The 20,463-nt window shown below is 39.7% G+C and overlaps 1 protein-coding gene across 1 annotated transcript in view; it reads left to right on the forward strand.

The window, feature by feature from the left end:
• AGBL1 (AGBL carboxypeptidase 1) overlaps positions 1-20,463 on the forward strand; it is a 746,106-nt gene that overhangs the window by 411,403 nt on the left and 314,240 nt on the right. The window contains exons 20-21 of the mRNA XM_057720719.1: positions 12,607-12,738; positions 17,249-17,425. Of these exons, the coding sequence (XP_057576702.1) occupies positions 12,607-12,738; positions 17,249-17,425 (309 nt within the window). The remainder of the gene's footprint in view (positions 1-12,606; positions 12,739-17,248; positions 17,426-20,463) is intronic.

The following is a 20,463-nucleotide window of genomic DNA, read 5'->3' on the forward strand; positions in this document are numbered from 1 at the left end:
AAAAACTAAAACCAAGGCTCATGTGAGGTGTAGGAACACAGACGAGGTGTTGAGCCACTTTCCCTCAAGGTTGTAGAAGTGCTAGTGACTGGAGATGCCATTTGATCTGGAGTTGAATGATAAGTAAAAGATTTTCTTCTGCTCAGAGTAAAGTAGTAAAGTAGAGAAATATTCTTTTTTTACTTGTAGTAGAGAAATATTCTTTCTTCAGAGGTCTACAGGCCTGATTATTGACCCTTAGATCTTCTGCCTTGTGAAATTGAAGACTTGGTGAATTGGAGGGTTACCTCGCAGAGCAAAAGAAAGGAAGCTTTTTTTTTTTTCAATTTATTCAACCAGTATTTATTTAAAACCTGCTATGAGCCAGATGTGAGGCAGCTTTTTATTAACTGATAGCAGAGATCTCACATCACACTGATCTTATGGTCCCTTTCCCATCTTCTTGAACTTCCATTTTCTGTCTCTCTTGTTTGTTAGATCAGGAAATCTGCTCCAGATGTTGGATCCAAAAGCCCAGAAACATATAAAATATTGGCATATTCATACATTGGAATACTATTTAGCAATAAAACATTAAAGACAGTAACAATGAACTATAGATATACTCAGCAACACAGACGAATTTCAGGAACATGTTGAGTGAAATAAGCTAGACACTAAGAAGTACAGATTCTATGCTTCTGTTTACGCAAATGTTAAGGTCAGTAAACCGGAACAGTGGTTGCCTCTAGAAGGGGATTAAATAATAGACCCAGAAGGGAACTTTCTAGGTTAGTGGAAACATTCTATATTTTGAAGGAAGAGCCGGTTACACCAAAACTCATTGACTCAAAACTCATTCAAGTTCTGTGCATGTACACATTTACGTTTATTTAGAATTAAAGAGAAAGAAATCAAAGCAAAGTTACAGGGCTTTGAAATGCAGCTAGGAGATAAAGGGGTCTGTCCGAACTAGAGCTGACCAGCATGGAGGCATGCAAGTCAAGCCAAGGAAGTTTATCTTTGCCAGAACAGAGTAGAAAGGCTGAGAAGATTTATTAGAAATCAGAAAGCTTCAGCCAGAGAAAAGGTATGTAAGCGGAGAAGCCCAGAGGAGCAGACAGGCTTAACAATCAACAAGTAGGAGGCCTTAAAGCACTCCTCCTCCTGGAGCTCCCCACAAGGGCCAGGAGGCACGTGGCCCCAGGGCAGTAGGGCACAGCTTGGGGAAGTGGAGGAAAGCTCTCAGGCTCTAACAACTCCCAAGAAGCTGGACCAGCAGTCTCTTCTGAGCTGCTGTGTTGTAGCTGCCTGGCCTCTGTGCCACTGCAAAGGGTCTGGGCTTCAGAATTAGGAGAGGTACCAGTTCCCATCCCCTTGGCTCTTGCTGTATGATTGCATGTTGGTAAAGGGGTGGCAGTGCTCTCTGAGTAGCTCATCGATTTCCGTTTACCACTCACACAAGCTAGGCTGCCTTCAGCCAGGGGACAGGGAGGGCATATTTTGGTTTTATCTTTCTCTGGGGCCCAATGGAACAGAACTTTTAGCTACTTAAATGATTTTCCTGGTCTTATTCTGTCCCTCTGGCATGTGTTTTTAGTTAATCAGCTTCTTTTAAAAAAAAAGGCATGAAAGGAGAGGGCGAAAAGAAATGGCATGTCCCTTCCTAAAACCTTGTCTCCAAGGATCTCAAGATACTCTATACACACAATTTATTTTATTTCCACTTTATTCCTTAGAAGCAGCAGCAGAACAAGTGTTATTGTTACTTATTTTTATTCACTCAGGCTAAGGTGCTGAATCTAGAATTCTCCTCTTTTTGTATTTGAGGATACAGTAGGGGGAAGAAAATTCCTAAACCAAAAAAGACACATGGAGTTCCTGAGTAAAAATAATAATAATAATAATAATTTGATTCCATATTTTTTTATTTAAAATTGTTCCCATGCTACCAGAATAAAGATTAAACAATGCTTCTTTAACATACCAGAAACCATGTAGGTTTTTTTTAATGATAAAAAGATAATGTATACCATTGGTAATTTTATTTTTTAAATTAATTTTATTGGAGTATAGTTGATTTACAATGTTGTGTTAGTTTCTGCTGTACATCAAAGTGAATCAGTTATAATATACACATATCTACTCATTTTTTAGATTCTTTTCCCATATAGGTCATTACAGAGTATTGAGCGGAGTGCCCTGTGCTATACAGTAGATCCTTGTTGGTTATCTATTTTATATATAATAATGTGTATATGTCAATCCTGTAGGTGTTTTTACAGATGTAAATACTCCACATTTAAGTGAACTACTAAAGTTTCTTGGATAAAATTTCTTTGTTGAAAAGCAAAGGGGATGCCCCACCCACCACCCACCCCCACCCCCACTAGTATTGCCAGTGAGCCTTCTATGTATCACAAGGGCTGGAAACCTGGGGTTCTCCACACGCTACAGGGAAGACCAGTCAGATTTTTCAAAGACATCTGAGCAGATTTCCTATTTTTCATTTTTTTGGTGTGTGAAATGGATTGAGGTTAGGAGGTGGGGTGGAGGGGAAAAGAGGAGGGTGTTTGCCTGGATCAGTGTTTCCCTTCAGCCTATTTGAAGTTGCCTCTGCCCAGAGCTGGTGGAAATGGGGAGGAAGGCAAGACACAGGGCCAGATTGTCTAGTTTTGCTATAAAGCTATTCTCTGTAAGGATGGCCGCAAGTCAGAAGAGGCTTCAAATGAAGACATGCGGAGACCTGTGCTGCATCTACTCAATACATATGTCCCAGGAAGACTGCTTCAGTGAGTGGAGCAAGGCAGTGATGATTATGGCCAATGGCATTGAGCATGAAGCTCAAAGCTCTAGTCCCAGAAAGTAGGGTTTGCCAAGACCAAAGCATGGTCAAGCCTTGGGTCCAAGACCACCAGCAGTCCTCCAAGATAGGATTGCAAATCCGGAAGCAGAGGCCAGCTTCTTTTTACTGACTGGGTAGGCATGGTTGTGGGTCAGTGTTCACACCCCACCTCCTAGGTTTATCCAGACAATTTGGACATCTGCCATGGCTCAAAAAGACTGGTCTAGATCCCACCTTCTGGTGAAGACAGAGTTCCCAGTAACCTACCTGCCCTAATTGAAGTTGTCACACAAAGTGGATAGGCTGATGCTTCTACCTTGAGAGCTTTAGTACCTGCAACTGAGTGAGGCAGATGGCAAAGGCCTCACTCAGGCTGATAGGTTGCAGGCACTGTGTCCAAAGGTGGCAGCAAGACTGTTGCTTCTCTCCCTTCAATGTCTGAAACTGAAGAAAAAGAGCAGTTTACACCACCGGGGAGCCTGTCAAGGCCTCACTGCACAAGTACCCTCTGGGGATGTTAAGTTCCCTGCCTGGGGGGGTGGGGACAACTGGCCATAGGCAGCGAGTAGAAATTGGCTTAGGCCAGACCTCAGGGTAAGACTGGTCATTCACTCTTAGTTTTGCTAATTGACAGACTAGTTATACTGTGCTTTATCATTGATAAATCCAATGTTTCATAGTGTTTTGTTTTGGAAAATCTTTGCAGCCAGACTGATCAAAGTGTGAGATAAAACACATGAATTTTCAATGGGTGGTCAATCGCAAATCACTTAACGTCCTTAAATCTTCGTAAAAGTTGAGCTTCATATGTAAATTTGAATGATAGCCTCCTTTCAAGAATTTTATACGGATTAAACATGTATGTAAAACAGCAGTGTGACTGGCACATATCAAGCACTGAAATAAACAGCAGAGATTGAAATTATTATTACTTCCCAAGAGGGTGCTGCATGCAAAACAAAGCCGCGTGTCAGACTGCATGATTTTGCATTAATGTACATGTGCTCTTTCAGTGTAATGGAAGTATTTTGGAAAGAAGGACATTATATTATAATACATAACACTGGAATGGCAGAAAACCTCCTCCAGCATTTTATAACATGTAATAAAGTGTCCCAATGTGAGAAATCTCATAACCAGTTAGTTACTGATGCCTTCTGCTGAGTTAAATGTGAAAATTTTCACCCCAAATTAGCCACTGGAGGCGGGGAGAAAACTGATTTGTAAGTAAAGTGTGCTTTTCTAAGGCCATGTTGGAACTCTGGCCCACAATGGCCCAATTTAAGTGAAAGTCTCTCACTTTAGGAAAGGGAAAGGAACATCAAATCCCCTTTCAGGTAGTTATAAGAATAAATTCTGTACATACCCTCTGTGGTTAGCCCTAGCCATGACTGGTGTGCTGAGAACTCAGATGAAACACTTGCTAAGAAGAGAGCATGACTGTCAGTAAAAGGACTGGAAAATGTGGTCTTGCAAACAGGGTTCTTGGATAATTGAACATGCCACCGATAGCATTTCTCTCAGAAATGCTGAGGTTTACTCCACTCAAGAGCCTGGGCTGAATGTCGTCTGCAAAATAGTGTGCACAGGCTGGAATCTCCGGGGTTTTAGTGAGACTTGGCTGGTTTAATTGGAAGCATCACTGTTTTGGGTTTCCATCACATTTCCCACAATTAGTCTCCTTCGAGCTCCAGCCTCACCTTCATCTTCTTGTGGCAATGGTATAAATAATGCAGAGGTCTTGCTGCTGGGAAGCAGGAACAAAACCTGGATGTCAGGAATGGAAAACACGGCAGCTTAAAGCTGGCAAGGCAGAGCAGTAAACAATCAGGAATAGGTGAGCTGTGGGAGTGGGGGAATGGCTAGGGGAGGTGTGTTTGAGATGCTGGGGGGAGAACCTCTTGAATGAGGTGCCCAATTAGCTTACAGAGGAACCAGGGTGGGACCAAGGAATACAGGGAAAGATGCTGAAGGCTTGTGAGTAGCATAGTAATGTGGCCCTGAACGGCCTCTTTGCTGAGCAAAAATGATGGAACTCATGTTTGCATGAATTAAATGAACCTTGCAATTTAACTCAGTCAGGAATTCATTGGAAAAGGTACTAGAGAGAGGCATGAGAGCCTGATTTCAAAACTGTAATCTGATCCACACTGTATACTTTGCTGATGAAGAAAGTGAGACACCGGGGAATCAGTGTAGCTCAGGTTGAACAAGTTCAAAACTAACCACTCCAGCTCAAACAAAACAAAACCTAACTAAATGAAACCTTCAAATCTGCATCTCTGCCCATGTTCCTTGCCTTGGGGAAAAGCACATCATGTTGCCTATTCACTTAATCTGGAAATCTAGGTATTATAGGTATTATTCTTAACCTCTTCCTCACTGAGCCCCTAAATCCATTTAGTTTCCAATTCCTGTAGATATCACTCCTTTACTCTCTCACCAAGCGTCCTTTCTCTCCATAATTACATTTGCTGCCTTTGCTACGCCCTTGTCATCTCTTGTGCCTGGTCTCAGTCCCTGCGATTCATTCTTTTTTTTTTTTTAATAAATTTATTTATTTATTTCTTGGCTGCGTTGGGTCTTCATTGCTGTGTGTGGACTTTCTCTAGTTGCAGTGAGTGGGGGCTACTCTTCGTTGTGGTGCATGGGCTTCTCATTGCGGTGGCTTCTCTTGTTGCAGAGCACGGGCTCTAGGCACGTGGGCTTCAGTAGTTGTGGCACACAGGCTCAGTAGTTGTGGCTTGTGGGCTCTAGAGTGCAGGCTCAGTAGTTATGGTGTAGGGGTTTATTTACTCTGCAGCATGTGGGATCTTCCAGGACCAGGGATCGAACCCGTGTTCCCTGCATAGGCAGGTGGATTTTTAACCACTGCACCTCCAGGGAAGTCCTGCAGTTCACTCTTAACACTCTTGTTCTGGTGATTTGATCCTGCTGCTCCCCTTTGCCCCAATACTTTGATGGCTCTTTCACCACCTTGGGGAAAGTATCCTGGAATGCTGTGCACGTGCATTAACGATCTGCCCACTGCCCACTTCTGCCTATGCCTGAGAGCCACCCTCCTTCACTCTATAGTCTTATTCTGAATGATTTCAGTCCTTCATCCCCAGAGTCCTTTCCTCTTCACTTTCCTTTTGCTTGGACAGCTCTCACTCCGTGGGACTCACCTTAGGCATCACCCCCTGGAGAACCCCAGGAGCACCACCTCGTACGCCTTCAGGGGTACCATTCCTCACAGTGCAGTGTAAATGATGCCCCATGAGTTGGACAGCATGTCCTCACTCAGGTTCCCAGAGAACACTGTGTGTCTCTCTGCTCTCACTGCAATATGATCACCTATTCACTTGTGGGATCGTCCCAACAAAACAGCTCCTGGAAGAGGCAATGTAGACCTGAAAAGTGTTTTAAAACATGGAGTCTGGATGAGAGCAAACCCAGGTTCAACTACTTAAGGCAATGCAAACTTGAGCAAGCCTAGGCAAGTTACCTATTTTTTTTCTGCAATTAAGTTTTCAGCTGCAAAATGGGGGGATAATTATAGCACCTATTGCATCATGAGATAATCTATATTAAGTGTTTAGCACAGTATCTGAAGCATCGTTAAGTCTTCAATAAATTAACTACTGTTGTTCTTGTCCTCGTTATTGAGGGCAGTACTGCCTTATATTAAAATTTAATTTCTCTGGCCATGCTGCAGGCACCCAGCAAATGTTTGTTGAATCAATTGATGAATAAACAAGATAGGGCCATTGATTAACCCATGAGTATTACAGTGCCACGACCAGGCACACTTCCCACTTACCTATTAGGGAATTTTACTGAAAGGAAGTAGAGGAGTCATCCAATAGGAAAGAAAAAGCTCCCTCAACTGAAATAACTTGATAATTTGTCTTGTAATTGCCCCCTGCAATTTAGAGGAGCACATGTTTCTTATAACTAACAAGCATTTATTTTTAGGGGCGTCATTAGAGGAACCAGTAGGACAATGTCTCCTTTATTTAGAATCTTCAGAGGCCACTAGAACTCATAGGGCTGAGCAGTGCTCACCCCCACAGGTGAAGAGGTCTCTAATTTGTTGTTTACCTCGGCTTTCAGAATCTGTAAGGATCAGAAGAAAATAAAATTCTTTTCTCCAGAGGAACTCGGCAGCTAAGGAGCGCCTGTCACCACGTAGGCATAGCTTCTGGCTTTATTGAGAAATCTGTTGCTAAGACACCACCTTAATCTGCACATTTTTCATAAGAATGGTGGGTGTTTATTCACAGAGAGAAACTGAGGCGTGAGAGATAAATGTTGGTGGAAAATTCATGACGATAGAGGATGAAACCTCAAACAATTATTTGATTGGTTCTTTTTGAGGCTTTCAGTGCAGGGTCCCTGGCTCAGGGGCATCAGCATCCCCTCGCATTGTTAGAAATGCACATTCCTGGGCCTCACCCAGGCTTGCTTGAGTCACAGAATGGCTGGGGCGTGGCCCACAGTCTGTGATGTAACACGTCCTGCAGGTTGTTCTGATGCTTGATAACGTTTCAGATCCATGGCTCTAGACTCTGGACCAGTACAGTGGGTCTCAACTCTGGCTGCACATTTAGAATCACCCGGAAAACTTTTAAAAATCCCATCACCCTGGTGTCACTGCGGACCAATTAGATCGAAATCTCTGGAGGTGGGCTCCAGGCATTGATATTTTTAAAATCTCCTCAGGAGATTCAAATGCACAGATAGGATGGAGAAGCACTGGCCTAGGGGATATTTTTGTTGCAAATAACAGAAACCTGCTATAGTCACCCAAGGTGGAAATTTTGAAGGAAAAATTTTGAATAAGGTCCAACCAGAACTGGAAAGTACCAAAACCCCAGACACTTCTGTCCATCTCTCATTTTTCTCTGTCTGTGGCTACATTTGATGCTTTCTGCTTTTCTCTGCACACTTGCTTATCTCACCCTTTACAAAACAACTTCTTCTGCTCATTCACTGCTTCTGCTCTTCTTTTCCATTATTTGTCTTGTCAGTGAGCCAACTCTCTCCTCCCAACGCTGTGTGACCTTTTTGCTTGAACACCCACAGCTCAATAATATCTAGAAGCTGGAGAGATTTATTTTCTCATAAGATTTTAATTTGCCACTATGAATTAAGGATCCCACAAAAAATAAAAATTTTTTTGAAGAGAAAAAAATACTTAAACCTGCTTTTCTGCTAACAGAGTATTTACGATGTAATTAAAAAATCCCCCCCCCCCAAATAAAATAGCAGTTTTCTGCTATTGACAATTAAGAGAGAGGGGGAGGAAAAGAAGGTAAATTTATGAAGAACAGTGTCAAGTCCTTTAGTTCTTAAAATTTTCATCTCACAGATACTTGTCTGGCAGCAACCTTGATTCCAGAAATCCATCTTGACCTCACTGAAATTCTTCCCTGCTTACGTAGCGCACCAACTAAGCAACACACCTTATCAGTTCTAACCAGCTATTCAAGAGTTAGTTTTCATCTTCTCCCGTTGTGACCAGGCAGACCATCTACCTATTTGTCCTTGTTAATTTTTCTGACACATATGTGTTCATTTATGCCTTCATGCATGCACCCTGAGTGTCCCGGGCCATTCCTGCTGTCAACAGCTTCCTATTTAATCAATGAATTAGAGGACTTGATCAGATACCAGAGAGTAGGCTCTTTCATCATCTCGTCTAACTTCTCAACCAACACTATTGATAGCAATTTATCTAGTTTTTGCTGAAATATTTCCAGAGAACAGAAGTTTTTAAAAATGTGAGACAGCATTGCAAGACAGTTGTTATCATCGAACGTTATTTCTTGCTGGTAATCAATATTCAACGACTGAATTAAACGGAGCTAGAATCTACATCCATGGTACATAGTCTCCTTCCTTTTGCCTTCCTCTGCTCCTTGAAATGATAGCAAACACATTTATTCCTGTTTCAAACAGGAGAATCTGTAAATTTGGAGAGCTGCCATCAAGACCCCACTGAGCCTTCTTTTTTTCTAGGGTAAGCATCTCCAGTGTCTTTAGGTAATCTGTGTTTATGAACATTCCCATTTCCTTAGCTTTCTGATTCCTCTCTACGAGGTTTGTTTTAACAGTGCCATACTCAGAATTGAAAAGCACTGTATTAGATATAGATTGACCACTTTGAGGTATATTAGACTGATATTCTCCTAATGTATGAGCACTTTACTTCTCCAGAAGCAATTTGTGATTAATTCTGACATCCATAGCCACTGATTCATTCTGAGCAAAACTGTCATCTAAAACCTCCAAATCTCTCATTTGAAACCTACTTCTTAGTTGAATATCTCTTTTACTTTTGCCACTGTTTGAATCTAGTTGTAGGAGCTGCATTTCTTCCAATGTATTTCTATTTCTGTGAATTCTGCTCTTTCTGCCACTTATAATTTCCACTCTTACTTGTTTACTCTGCTGTCGGTTGTCCTCAATTCTGTATCATTAGCAAATTTGACAAACACCTTCAGTTACCTACCCTGGGTGCCTAACTTAGCACGCAAAGACTACACATCTAGAGACTACGGAACACGTGAGGAAACACCTCAGTGAAATACCAGGACTTCTGTCTCTTTGAAACACACAAAAGTGTATGTATCATTTATTAATTTTAAGTACACAGATCACACCTCTATAGCTTGATACATTCGTACAAAATGAACACACCATGTTGCCATCAACCAAATTGAGAGCCAGAGCACTAGGTGTAACCCAGATACAAGACCGTAATGTAATGTCTCCCTACCCCCAAACAAAGACATTATCCTAACTTCTATCACCACATTAGTTTTGCTTGTTTTTGAATGTCACATCAAGGAAATTATATGGATATACTCGTTTGTATTTAGCTTGTTCTTTTATTCTCAATACTGGACAGTATTCTGTTGAATGATTATACCACAATTAATCAATTCTACTGTCTACATATTTAGGTTACGAAAAGTAGTGCTGCTATATATATTCTCCATATCTTCTGGTGCCCAATGTATGCATTTCTAATGGGCAGGTTCTAGAATAAGTGTATATTCAGCTTTAGAAGACAGTCCCAAATTGTTTCCTACAGTAGTGTTGTAGATATATAGTCCCACAAGCTGGGTCTGAGAGTTCCACTTGCTCCATAACCTGGCCAGCATTTGGTATTGTCTTTTCATGCTGTTACAAGTCCTAATAACCTGTCGGATGCAGTGGTATCTCACTGTGGTGTTTAAATTATATCTCCTGGATATTGATGGGGTCGAGTACATTTTCATTCATTTAATAGCCATTTGGAACTTCTCTTTTGTGAAATGTCCCTTCAAGTTTTTTGCCCATTTAAACATTGAGATGCTTCTTTTTTTTCTTATTGATATATGTATATATTCTCTCTCTATGAATCATTTTTTGGGTATATGTTCTGCACATATGTTATTTTACCCTTTGGTTTGACTTCTCACTTTCTTCATGGTGTCTTTGGATCAAAAGCAATTTTAATGAAATATATCTAGTTTTAAAATATTTTTATTTATTTTTAGTTCTTATTTGTGTCCTCGTTAAGAACTCTTTTCCAACTGCAAGGTCATATGTAGTAGCCTATGTTACCCTCAAGTAGCTTTATTATTTTATCTTCCATGTTAAGATTTATAATTCATGTAGATACTTTTTAACGTACTATGAGGATAAATATTTATTTCTGTTTTCTACATTTTTTAACATGGGAATCCAAGTTCCTAGGACCATCTTTTCCCACTACACCAGAGTATGAACTTTGTCATGAGTCAAGTGACTGCATATGACAGGCTTTCCTTGGAATATCTACTTTCCTCTACTGATCCATATGTCTTCTTTCACCCATAATACTGTCTGAAATACTACAATTTTAAAACAAGTTTTGATACCTGTACACAATTTGTCTGCTTTTTTTTTTGTTCTTTGTCAAGACTGTCTCAGATATTCTTGGCTCTTCGCATTTCCTTATTGGTTTAGGAGCAGCTTACAAGTTTCCACAAAATAACAAAACAAAACAAAACAAAACACCCTTTGAGGATTTTGATTGACATTAAATTGAACTTATGCAGATAAATGTGCTGTGAATTTAATTTTTTCATTTTTCTCAATAATGTCTTGCACATCTTTAAAAGTTATTCTTCTGAGTGTAATGCTTTTATGCTATTTAAAATACTATTTTAAAATTTAGACTTTTTTTGTACATTGATAGTATTTATAAATGCACTTGATTTTTATGTTGACATTCTGACCTGTGATTTTGCAATAATTTGTATGTGTAGGTTTTTGATATTCTACATTTTACAATCTTTAGGTAGGAGAATAAAGACAATTTTATTTAGTCCTTTCAAATCTTATGCATTTTATTTTTTTCTCTTATGTTTATTTTTTCTTTTTCTTCAATTATGTCATCAAGTACAATTGATACCAGTGCCAGGTCTTTTCCTGAGTTCAGGGAAGAAGCATAAGATTTCGTCCAAAATTATACTATTGGCTACTTTTTAGGTAATAGTTCTTAGAAATAGAAATTCTGTTCATAGATGCTAAGCAAGTGTTTATTATTACTTTTTACATTTTTTAGTTTTATACAATTTTTAAAGGTTACTTTCCATTTACAATTATTACAAAATACTGGCTATATTCCCCGTGTTGTATAATACATCCTCGAGCCTATCTTATAAGATTGTTAATTATTTTTTAATCCTTTATGGCTATTTTGAGACAATTTTAGAAAATTTCCAAAAATAGCACAGAATACCCATATGTACTTCATCCAGTTTCCCCTAATGCTAATGTTTTGCACAATTATGGTACAATTATCAAAATTGATAACTAATATTGGAACAAGACTCTAAATGATACTACAGACTTCACATGGATTTTACTAGCTTTTCCATCAATGTTTTTTCATTTGTTTCAAGATCTAATCCATGATCCCCATTATGTTTCCATTTCATGTTTCCTTAGTTTCTCCACAGTGAGTGTCCCTCAGACATTCTTTGTCTTTCATGACCTTGACGAATTTAAAGAGTATTGGTCTTTTTTTACTTTTCTTCAATATGATTTTTGTTAGTGTGTCTGTTATTGGCAATGTTTACCTTGATCCCTTGGTTAAGGGTGATGTCTGCTGGTATTCTCCATTGTAAAGTTACTATTTTTCCTTTTGCGATTAACATCTTGGTGGAGATATTTTGACACTATGCAAATAATCCTTTTCCTCCACAAGTCTTTCTCACTAATTTTGGCATCCCTCAGTGGATCTTGCCAACAGCAATTATCACAGAGGTATTCTAATGGTGATTTTCTATTTACTTCATTTCTTCCATATTTATTAATTGGAGTCTCTCTGTAAGGAAGAACTATTAAAGCCTATTTCTTATTTCCTCTTCCAGTTTTGGCCCTATCTCTTCCCCTGTCACAAGTAAGCTTCTCAGAAGAGCTGTATATGACTCATATTTCCTTATATCCTGTCCAGTCCTAAGCCCCTTCCAATCTACCTTCCTCCCTGATAACTCTACCAAGAGAACTCTTACTGAAGTCACCAGTGGTCCCCATGTGTCTGGTTCTGCTAAGTAAACAGTACCTGCCTAAGAAAGTTGACATTTTATTTTATTTTATTTATTTTATTTTATTCTTGACATACAATAAACTGCATATGTTTAAGTGTACAATTTGATATTCTTTTTCTTATTAGTCATCTATTTTATACATATGAGAAAGTTGATATTTTAAATGTGTAGGAAACCAATAGATTTAGCTTCTCCTTTGTTTGGTCATTGTAGGTCTTCTGTGATTTCCACGGTCACTCCCAAAAGAAGAATGTGTTCCTTTATGGTTGTAGCATCAAAGAGACTTTGTGGCAAGCAGAGTCCACTGTGGGCACATCCAATCTCTTGGAAGATGTCAGCTACAGGGTGAGTCATTAGGGGGAATGACACCAGATAGTTTGTGTCCATATGCTTGCCTTTGAGACATGCCCCAATCATTAGTTCCCTAAATAGGCATTTTGATTATTTTAGATAGAGGATTATAGTACAATCAGGCTGAAGGCATGTGTATCCTCTCTATGTTTTTGATGAGTAATGGCTTCCTGCCAGGTTACTCTGAATTCATTTTTTCTGTATGATATGATACAGTGCATAGGATATGAGAATTGGAGACTTAATACTTAATTTATGACTATTAACTGTGTGACTATAAGCCATGAATACCACCTCTGTGAACCCTCATTCTTCACCTGTAAAATGAGGATAGAGGAAATACTGCCCCTGTTATGCATTATATTTATGGAGGGAACAAAATGTTGCTGAATTGGAAGAGATCTTAAATAAATATGAAGGGATAAAAAAGATTTTAGGCATTAAACCATCCACATTCCTCTGTGTGAGCATACTATAAAAAGTAGAACAGTGATCTGCTGAACCTAACTCTATTTTTTCTGGGTTGCAGTGGTTAGAGCTCAACTATCCCCACACTGAACCCAAGAGGAGGTTAAGGAGGAGGAAGGAAGGAAGTACTTCTTCCTGTGAGGATAAAGTAAACAGGCTGTTGTTTACTGGATATCAGGAAGAGGTAGAAGAGGCCAAGTTATCCAAATGCAAAATAAAAACTGTCCTTTGCTTCAAATTTATATAGGAAAAGGAGAAAAAAAATACTCTATTGGAAAAACCTAGTTCTCCTCCTGTGTCTTTCTTCTTTACTTTTACACAGAACACTTCATTTCTGACACTTCTGGGGGCCAAATATTTGGATTTTCCCCTCCACCAAGCAATTCTGCCACCTGGGTGGCTTACAATTTAACTCAGTTCTAACACTATCTACCTGGTGATAACATCAAATCCGTCAGGTTAAGAGCTCAGCCCTAGGAGACATCCCCCGACTTCAGATGCCAGTTGAAAGTAGTAGGTCCCCAGGTTACTCACAACTTCTGTCTGACTCAGCTGCAAATCAGAGGTTCCCATGATCTCTTCCCTATTGGGTTCAATTATTTGGTAGAACAGCTCACAGTACTCAAGGGAACACTTACTTATATTTACCACTTTATTAAAGGATGTGATAAAGGATACAGATGAACAGCCAGATAAAGAGATATCTAGATATGGAAAGGTCGGAAGCTTCTGCCCCTGTGGAGTTGGGGGTGGGGTGCATTACCTCCCAGTGTATGGATGTGTTCACTAACCGGGAAGCTCCCTGAGCCCCATATATTTGAATTTTACAGAAGCTTCCTCATATGGGCATGATCATTTATTAACTCCATTTCCAGCCCCTCTATCTTTCCTAGAGAAGTGAGGATCCGCCCTGATCCAGGAGCCATTCAGGAGCCCACCCAGGGTCACCTTATTAGAACAAAGGATGCTCCTACCACTCTTATTACACAGGAATTTACAAATGTTATAGGAATCTCATTTCAGAACTGGGGGTGAAGAACCAATACATATTTCTTACTACAAATCACAGTATCACAATTATGATGGCACCAGCCTCTTCTAAATCCCATATTATTCTGGATATATGAATTTACTGTGTGTGAAATACCTTCATTTACAGGGTTAGTGAGCATGAAAAGAGGTAAAAACCCACCAAGCTACTATTTCACCTGGAAGTACGTCCCCTGTGTCCTGAATTTTTTTTCACCCTCTTCATTCATGTCTATTAGAAGCATGTCTGCTATTGATCAGTAGAATTTCCCCAAGGCCATTAAAGCAGAACCAATGGCTTATCCTCAATGTCCTATTTACACTAAGGCTCAGCCAGAGTACTGGTGATAAACCTCAAGAAGCTTAACTGCTTAATCTTACTTAGGAAACTAGTTTAGTAAATTAAAACATTCATCTGGGCAGGTCATGCTGACCTACATAAAATTATCTCTTATGAGTGGTACGTAAAACCTTAAACTAGAAAAATCTACACTATTCAATCTTAAATATAGAGTCGCCATGACTTTTAGGTCTCGTTTTCCAAGAGTAAGTTAATCATAGTCATAGATTATAATAAAACTTACCCCAAAGTCCTGTGATGATTAAATGAATTAATGCATGTAAAATACATAGTAAGCGTTCAGTGAAAAGATACCTATTATAATCTTAATGTTTGGGAAAATGAAATTAACTTTAAGGCACAGAGCAAGCATCAGGGGAAGAGTTGACTGTCTCAAGCCTTCTTGCCCCACCCAAGCTGGGAGATCCCAGGAAACGTTAAAGCAAGTCTCCAGTAGATCGATTCATGTGTAGAGTTCATCTTTCCTATGCATTTACAAAACAAAACATAACAAACAAACAACCTACAGTTCTCACAGCTATCATCATCTTCATTGCCCACTCTGACATAGATCCGTGTGTGTGAAATCAAAAGGGAAATGGAATGAGGGCTTTACTGCAAATGAGATAGTTTGGCACCCATTATTTAATGAATGGATAAATGGCTGCTCTGCAGGTGTAAGAGGGTATTTATTCCCATTGCACTTTGTAAATCTCACATCCTCCAGGCTCCAGTGAAGAGATCATAGCTTACAGAGCTCTCCAAGATACATTCCATTAATTTGAGTGTGTGGTTATTTGGAGAGGGGCTGCACTAGCTAAGAAAACAAGGTTCACCAAAGTAAGAAAGCAAAGCTCATTTAAATGATGTCACATTAAACTTTTGCAACAAGGTAGAATATTGATAAATTAAAATTATATTCAAGTGTTCTCGATTTTATATATATATATAGCAACTAAAGAATTTGTCTATATATATGTAATATATGTATAGAATATGTATATATTCTATTTATGTCTGTTTAAGAATATATATATATATATATTCTATTTATGTCTGTTTAAGCAATCCTCTAAAGGCCTGGACTAGCGGATTCTATTTATTTCAGTGAATAGTTCTGAAGTACCCTCTACAAGCAGCATGGATTCATGTGTAGAGATTTTCCTGTGAACAGACACAGACTTGCCCTCATGGAACTTCTAGGCTGCAGAAGAAATAGAAAATAAACAAGTAATTACATACACAATAATTTAACTCTGTGATGAATACTTTGAAGGAGAAAAATGAGGTGAGAGGGAGAGATCACAGGGAGAGAGGGACAAGAGTGGATAGATAAAATCAATTAGAAGGCAATTGGCAAAACTCTGAGGATAACGTTAGCATTTCATTTCCCTTAAAATTATAAGGCTGTAGGTCTGGAGGCTATGCAAGAGCTTAGAGATAATAGCAGATTATATTAATAATTACACTAATATATGTATATCATATGTTTTTATAGTTAATAATTATATTAATCCTTATGTTAATATAACTAATAGTTATGTAAACATGGGGACAATAAGAACCAGAGATATTAAAAGATTGCTCAATGTTCTAGAAATGAACAAAACTGTATTAAAAAAATTTTTAATTTCTATTCTCATCAATTTGTTCTGCTTCTTCACCTTCTCCCTACAATTTATCCAAAGACCCGATGTTACACTGTTAATTATCTAATGTATATAATTTTATATTATGTGCTAGTTTGGGGAGATTTTATCAGCACTGAAGTGGGAGAACCCTTCCTGTTCCTGTCACAAAAGTTCTGCGCTAAGTGTAGTATTTCTGCTGTCCCAAAGACTTGGTGTACTATCAATTCTGAGACATGTTCCTTGGGGGATGGAAAGGTGCAGTGACTAGAAGTTCCCTCTCTGTCAATCAGAGAGTGGTCAAGGGTCTATTGAAGCCTTCTAAATGGAGATTAAATGCTCTCACATAAAGCTTTTCTACCCTACTAAAAGATGGTATATATGAATCCAGAGAGTATGGATTGTTAGAAGTTTTCTAATTGGTCCAGCTTCAGACTTATGGATCAGAGGATGTTTTATGACTGGTCCAGCTTCAGACTTATAGATCAGAGGTTGTTCATTTTGGCAGTTCCAGTCTCTCAGGAAAGAAGTGAACTTTATATGTGCTTCTGCTCAAGAATCATCAGTGGTCCATATGTCTGAGATAAGTGAAAATCCAGCTAGAAAACAGTGAGGCTGGATGGAGACACTCTCTAAATTTTAGGTGCCTGTGAAGTCTGTGGCTTTCCATGGGGCTCAACTCAGCAATGTATTAATATGAGGCTGAAGGTATGTTGCAACATTGGTCCACAGTGATGCAGGAAGATGGAGTTGAAAGATCATAGTTTTTGGAGTTGGCCCCGTTGGCATTTGGATCCTGTTCCAGCCACTTTATAGTTGAACTTAAGCTAATTCTTTCTAACTTTTCTAACCCTCAATTTCCTTATCTTTAAAATGATAAAAAAATGGTACTCATTACTTAAGATTGATATAAGATTTATAGTTGCATATATTGTGTTTGATATATTGAGATGCTTAATACATACTGAGAAGTTATTTTTTTATGATGCATAGCCCCATTCACCTGAAACTCATCATAATTTGATTTTTTAAATTGTAGATGCTTCCCAAAATCCTTGATAAACTAGCACCAGCATTCACCATGAGCAGCTGCAGCTTCCTTGTGGAGAAATCCCGAGCCTCCACAGCCCGGGTAGTGGTGTGGAGAGAGATGGGGGTATCCAGAAGCTACACCATGGAGAGCAGCTACTGTGGCTGCAACCAGGGCCCTTATCAGGTATGTGAGGCTGTGGGATACCCATGCTTTCTGTCCAGGAGCCATACATTGTGATGGAGAGCTATCACATACCCCTCGTCCCTGATCTCTAGCCTGGAAGAGGAAGAAGTCTCCAGGTAGAATCTGGTCCAGCTCCCTGATCTTGCAGAAGAACTAGTTCAATGATTGCCTTCCCTGGCAGCACAATCTGTGTTGATCCTGGAAGCAATCTGTGCATGCCTGCTGATTTGGTTTCTCAGTCATCTGCCCTTGCCTGCAAGCAGCAGGGAGCTTTCCTCAGACAGGCACCTCCAGCTTTTACGGAACCGCTGCCTGGCCCTGTTTTATGCATGAGAACAATTTTCTTTCTTTTTGCAACAAGTGGACCGGTCCCCTATGCATCATAAAAAAGGCAGAGGTCAGCGTGTAGATATTGTCAAGACGTATGTGGATTGTGTTTCTCTGTCTTCTGTGCTTATCTAAATAAGCGGCTCTCTGTTATCCTGCTGTCACCAGAGAAAACAGAAGTGTGTGCATGCCGTGGGTCTCCCCAAGATGAGTGGGCCTAGGACTCATGTTCTAACAATGAGGGAAAGGGCTCATATAAATCATATTCTTTCTGCAGCTATGTTAGCTGTATGCGCAGCTGGATAGCTGTTACAGCGGGCTGTTCTAGCTGCTCGTCCCATTCCCCCACTAGAGGAGCATAAATAAGGGACATTGTGACAATGCCAGGGTAATAGACTCTGTTAAATTTGTTAGGCAAGCTGACAGACTACTCCTTAGTGACTTCTATTCAACTTCAAGAATACCTGGACCTTACCAGCGTTAAAGCTCATCGCATTGGCTTTGATACTTTCCTGTAACTGCTGGGAAACGCTTGGCATCTTCATAATCTGGTGCCTGTAGAAATCTGTTAGCTAGCAAAGGCAATCCAGGGAGTGACAGGTGATGAACATTATCTAACTTGCCACCTGGCCAAAGAGATTTTTCGACACAGGGCTGTTGAACCACCCACTCTGACCTGTGAATTCTATTAAATAGCCAGTTAGTTTGTCTAAACAGTGGTTTGAAAGAATTATTTTTATTAGTGAATTACTAAATTATTAGGCTGAATTAATCCTTATTTATCCACATTAATCCGATGCAGAATAAGAAGAAGAGTGAGCGTGTTGAAGAGACATGGGATTGGTCATCCAAAGACCTCACTCTTCCACTTACCAGCAGTGCTGCAAGCTGCTTACCTCTGTGAACCTATATGCGTTTCATATATCAAATACAGATATTAATAAGGATTTCTCTCCTTCCTACTAGACAAAATTTTTGTAAAGGCCAAAAGAAAATACGTATGCAAGTATACTTGGAGGTTATATCATCAGGAATCTGTTCACTCTCTTGACATTCAAAACCTATAGGACTGGAAAAAAAAATAAGCCTGGAATGTTGTGACTTTAAGACATTATGGATATAGACTTACGCCTCTCTCGCTGTATGCTTCTTGATGGAAATGGGCCAGTCAGTTGTTTAAAAGACAACTCCATGCATTCCTCACAGATTTATTGGATTGGTGACTTTCACTGACTTTGTTTCTCCAAGCACCAATTCAGGCTAACAGCTTCCAGTCACATAAGTATCAATGCCATTCACAATAAATCAACCGGACACTCAAAGGCCCTTGGAGCTGTTGTTTGAAAACTAAATGACTCATAGGTTCAGGCCCTCACCAACTCTCCGTCTTCCATGCAACATACATAGTAGCTGCTGGAAATGACAAACAGTGAAAGAGGCTTGCCCAGCGGGACAGCTTTCAGATGGAAGCTCAGCGTTTGCACTGTGAAATTTTCCACGTGGCTTTTGCATGGGGTCTCTATAAGGAGAAGGATGCAAAGGAACTGGTTAGAGAAAAGCCCTAACAGTGCCAGACCTGGTTGTGCTTTAAAAAGCCTTTTCTCTATATGAAACACCTCTCTGGTTGGATTGGTTTTCCCCTTCCCTTTGTTTTTCTCTTCTTACAAACATTGTCGAGTAACTGAGCAGAATTGCAGACAGTGAGTAAGAGGATGGTGAGTGATTTGACACATGGGGGGCCGCCCTAGGGAAAGGAAGCCAGCCCAGAGTGGGGTGTTTTGGTGGTTTTTGTTTGAGGTATATGATGAAGTCTCTGAGCTATAAAGCAGTACAGAAATTTCCATCCTGAACATATTGCAAATGACTTTTGTACATTGAGAAGCTGAGTCCCAGTTGGGTCCTGAGGTTATTATTCTAAGGTCATCTTTCCATTTTTTGCTTAGTATTACCATTTATCCAAAAGATGGAGGACACTTAAATACACCCACGAGGGGCATTCCTTCCTTCCTTCATAAGAATATAAATATTTTTGCAGTTTCTCTGGTTAACGCGGCTTTAAAGTAGTTCCAATCATTTCTCCCAGCACACTAAGTACCTGATTTGTTAGCATTGAAATGAAATATCATTTCTTACAGTGACATTTATGTTGGAACTGCATTAAAGAATATAAGCGATCACCTTCAAATAATTATTCTTAATATATTTCCCTTCTATTTTCCGGTCTATTGTTGGCTAATTAAAGAAAAAAAAAATTCTCCTGCTTTTGTTGTTTTTGGGATCTAGTCTCTACTGCTAGGTTATATGCTTTGATCCATAATCTGATTTAATGTGGAAGTCCCACCCACTGAGAGATTTACTTTACCTGTTAGGGACTGGCCCAAGGCTGTTGAGGCTGTTGAGGGGAAAAGCCAGAACGGAACGATGCATCCTTTGGGGGCTCATTTTTCAATCATTCAGTCTACATGGACAGCTGTGCGCTTCACACTGTTTGTGACCTGGAGTCACATGCATGGTGTGTTTGCACATCTAAGACATGTGACTGGGTCCCGTGGGCTGCTTGTGGCTTAGAAGGGTGATGTGAAGGCTCCCACCCAAGCAGGCTGTTGACATGCTCCTTGGCAGTGCTGCCGACTCATGGGACGGCAAAGAGGGTCTTCGTCAGAGGAAGGACAGAAGATGGCTGACTCTGCTGAGATTTGAAGAGTGACTCA

The sequence above is a fragment of the Hippopotamus amphibius genome, chromosome 2, assembly GCF_030028045.1.
Source record: "Hippopotamus amphibius kiboko isolate mHipAmp2 chromosome 2, mHipAmp2.hap2, whole genome shotgun sequence".
NCBI classification, from domain to species: Eukaryota; Metazoa; Chordata; class Mammalia; order Artiodactyla; family Hippopotamidae; genus Hippopotamus; species Hippopotamus amphibius.